The following is a 4,080-nucleotide window of genomic DNA, read 5'->3' on the forward strand; positions in this document are numbered from 1 at the left end:
GATACATAGTGGTGCATGCAAATACGTCATACAACATTCTCCTAGGGAGACCGTCGATCAATGCGTTAGGGGCCATCGTCTCGACGCCTCATCTGTGCATGAAGTTTCCGTCGAGGGATGGACAAGTTATCACCGTGCATGCCGACCAAAAAACCGCAAGGGAGTGTTATCTCTCTAGTTTGAGAGTGCAGCCTATTGTCGAGCCCTCGACCACAAAGATAGGCGTGAACATGGTCGCACAAGGGCTAGCCGAGGGTATTGACCTCGATCCTCGGTTAGGAGAGGAAGAGCGGATCGAGGCGGCCAAAGACCTCGTCTCATTTCAGCTCGGCCGGTTACCTAAGCAGGTCACGCGCCTTGGATCCCAATTGAGTGAGATCGATGCGAACCGGGTTAAACGAGCAGTTCGCGACAATAAAGACCTTTTTGCTTGGACAGCGTCGGACATGCCCGGGATTGACCCCAAGTTCTTATGCCACCGACTGGCCGTATGCCGAGACGCTCGACCGGTTGCCCAAAAGAAGAGAAAGATGGGAGAAGAGAAGAGAAAAGCGGCGAATGCCGAGGTCCAAAAACTGTTGCAAGCAAACTTCATCCGAGAAATCACATACACCACCTGGCTAGCGAACGTTGTGTTAGTAAAAAAGTCGAACGGCAAGTGGAGAATGTGTACCGACTACACAGACCTCAATAAAGCCTGCCCGAAGGATGCCTACCCACTCCCTTGCGTCGACCGACTCGTCGACGGCGCGTCGGGGCATGCGGTGTTCAGTTTCTTGGACGCCTACTCCGGTTACAACCAAATCAAAATGTAACCGGCCGACGAAGAGAAGAACGCGTTCATAACCGAGAGCGCCAATTTCTGCTATAAAGTGATGCCGTTTGGACTGAAGAATGCCGGAGCAACCTATCAGAGGTTGATGGACAAGGTGTTTCAGGGTCAGGTCGGCCGGAACATCGAAATATATATGGATGATATGGTGGTAAAGTCCAGCTCCCTGGCCGAACACCTAGCCGACCTAACCGAAATATTTGCCCAACTTCGCAGACACAACATGAGGCTCAACCCCGAGAAGTGTACCTTCGGAGTCAAGGGAGGCAAATTCCTGGGATTTATGCTATCGGCGAGAGGCATAGAAGCGAACCGAGACAAGTGCCAAGCCGTGTTAGACATGCGAAGCCCGAGCAACCTAAAGGAGTTGCAGCGCCTCTCAGGAAGGTTGGCCGCCTTATCCCGATTCCTCCCACGGTTAGGCGACAAAATCAGCCCGATGACAAGGCTCTTGCGGAAGGCTTCTGCCTTCTCTTGGGACGAGCAATGTGAAGCCGCCTTCGCCACGTTAAAGACGACCTTGGCAACACCGCCGATCCTCACGAAGCCTGACCCCGTACGCCCAATACTGGTATACCTATCCGTGTCGGACGAGGCAATAAGCTCGGTGCTGGTGCAAGAGAAGGAGGGCACACAACTCCCCGTATATTTTGTCAGTCGACTCCTGCAAGACTCTGAAACCCGGTACCAACTGATAGAAAAGGTCGCCCTCGGATTGGTGCATTCCTCGCGACGCCTACGACACTACTTTCAAAGTCACCAGGTTGTGGTGCACACCGACTGCCCGATCTCAAAGGTCTTAGGCAAGCCCGAGCTCGCCGGGAGAATGATGGCCTGGTCAGTCGAGCTCTCACAATTTGACATCGTATACAAGCCTAGGGGACCGATCAAGGCTTAGTGTCTAGCGGATTTCGTAAACGAGCTGCACCCGCATGGCCACTTTGAGGAGCAATGGTGGACCCTCCACGTAGACGGCTCATCCAATGGCAGAGGGAGCGGAGCAGGGGTCATCTTGGAGGGACCGAAGGGTATAACGCTGGAACAATCTTTGCGTTTCCGCTTCAAGGCCTCAAATAATCAAGCGGAATACGAAGCACTACTAGCAGCATTGAGGTTGGCCGAGGACATGGGAGCCTCGAAGATAAAGTGTTTAACCGATTCCAAGGTTGTAGCCGAGCAAGTGGGTGGTAACTTTCAGGTCAAAGATCACATGATGATGAGGTATTATCACGCCTACCAAAAGTTGAAGGCGAACTTTCAGGAGGTGTCGGTCGAGCACATACCGCGTGAAGACAACACCTTGGCCGACCAATTAGCCAGGTTGGCTGCGACCAAAAAACCGGGCCAACTGAGAACGATCATTCAGCAAGAGATAGACCACCCAAGTGCTGAAATGGAGATAACAAATGTTGAGACCGCCCCCGCCGGGCAGAAAGGCCCACAAGATTGGCGAGACCAAATCAAGGCATTTATTGACAAGGGTACCGTTCCCGCCGACCCTGCCGAGGCTAAGCGGTTGAGGGTTCAAGCTAGTAGGTACGTTGTCGTTGCAGGGCAGTTATACAAGCGTGGTTTCTCCACACCTCTTATCAAGTGCCTAGACTCCGCCGAAGCCAATTACGTCATAAGGGAAGTGCATGAGGGAATTTGTGGAATGCACTCGGGGGCAAGGACGACTGTGTCGAGGTTACTATGGGCGGGATACTATTGGCCGACCATGAACACCGATTGTGCAGCGTTCATGAAAAAGTGCCGACCGTGCCAGGAACACGACAACTTAATTCATCAACCGGCCGAGCAACTCCACTGTATTTCGCCGGCATGGCCTTTTGCCACCTGGGGAACCGACATACTCGGACCCTTTCCAGTGACCAAGGGATAATGCAAGTTTCTCATCGTTGCCGTGGATCTATTCACCAAGTGGATCGAGGCCGAGCCCTTGGTGTGCATTTCGGCTCATCAAGTCCAGAAGTTTTTATGGAAAAACATCATTACCCGATTCGGTATCCCGCATACCTTGGTGACCGACAACGGCCTCCAATTCACCGACCGAAAGCTCAATGAGTTCCTTCGTGGTTTGGGAGTACAACACAAGGTCACATCGGTCGAGCACCCGCAAACCAACGGTCAGGCCGAGTCAGCGAATAAAGTCATCCTGGCTGAACTGAAGAAACGCCTCGGAGAAGCAAAAGGAGCATGGGCCGAGCAGTTACCCGAAGTGCTATGGGCCTACCGATGCACGCCCCAGTCAACTATGCAAGAAACTCCGTTCCGCCTAGTCTATGGGTCCGACGCGATGATACTGGTAGAAATCGGAGAAATCTCTTTCTGCCGAGCCCATTATGACGAGTCGAACAATGAGGCCGAGCTCCGCGCAAATTTAGACATCGTAGGGGAAATTCGCGACCGAGCGCTGGTAGTTGCTGAGGCCACCAAACAACGATACAAAAGAAGGTTCGACAGCAAGGTGAAGCCTAGAGAGTTCCGAGGAGGAGATTTGGTTTGGAGAACCACGGGCGAGGCGAGGAAGGATACAAGGCAAGGGAAGCTCGCCCCAAACTGGGACGGACCCTTCCGAGTCCGACACAACTTGAACAACGGTGCTTACAAGCTGGAGTACCTGTCAGGAGAACCAATTCCGAGAACTTGGAACTCCTCCCACCTAAAGATGTATTACAGTTGATGTAATAGTGCACTCTTTTCCTTGGCCGACTCTTTTTTCCCTAAGGAGGGTTTTGGGTCGGCAAGGTTTTTAACGAGGCACTCGATTAATACATTTTTGAATATTTTGTTTTAAAGTTAATTATGTGCGTGTACGTCATAAATGTTCAGGTCCGACCTTAGATAATACTCGTCCGAGCCGAGCACCACGCTCAGCCGATCACTCAAATGTGCACCCGCACCGAACAGGTTTCCCTCCCGAGTACCCTCCTCGGCTAAGGACGTACCTAGGCCGGGCACTATGCACGAACACCTATGTCGCCGAACTACGCTCGGCCGATCGCTCAAATGTGCACTCGCGCCGAACAGGTTTCCCTCCCGAGTACCCTCCTCGGCTAAGGACGTACCTAGGCCGAGCACTATGCAGGAACACCTACGTCGCCGAACTACGCTCGGCCGATCGCTCAAATGTGCACTCGCGCCGAACAGGTTTCCTTCCCGAGTACCCTCCTCGGCTAAGGACGTACCTAGGCCGAGCACTATGCACTAACACCTACGTTGCCGAATCACGCTCGGTCGATCGCTCA

General features: G+C 52.9%; 1 protein-coding gene across 1 annotated transcript; it reads left to right on the top strand.

The window, feature by feature from the left end:
- The first annotated feature begins 3,086 nt into the window (after nucleotides 1-3,086).
- Nucleotides 3,087-3,515, top strand: LOC145953074 (uncharacterized). The gene has a single exon (XM_083066671.1). It carries the CDS (start codon nucleotides 3,087-3,089, stop codon nucleotides 3,513-3,515), a length of 429 nt encoding a protein of 142 aa, XP_082922797.1.
- The last annotated feature ends 565 nt before the right edge of the window (nucleotides 3,516-4,080 follow it).

This window comes from Cajanus cajan, chromosome 11 (assembly GCF_000230855.2).
Source record: "Cajanus cajan strain Asha chromosome 11, NIPB_CcT2T_4, whole genome shotgun sequence".
In the NCBI taxonomy this organism is placed as follows: Eukaryota; Viridiplantae; Streptophyta; class Magnoliopsida; order Fabales; family Fabaceae; genus Cajanus; species Cajanus cajan.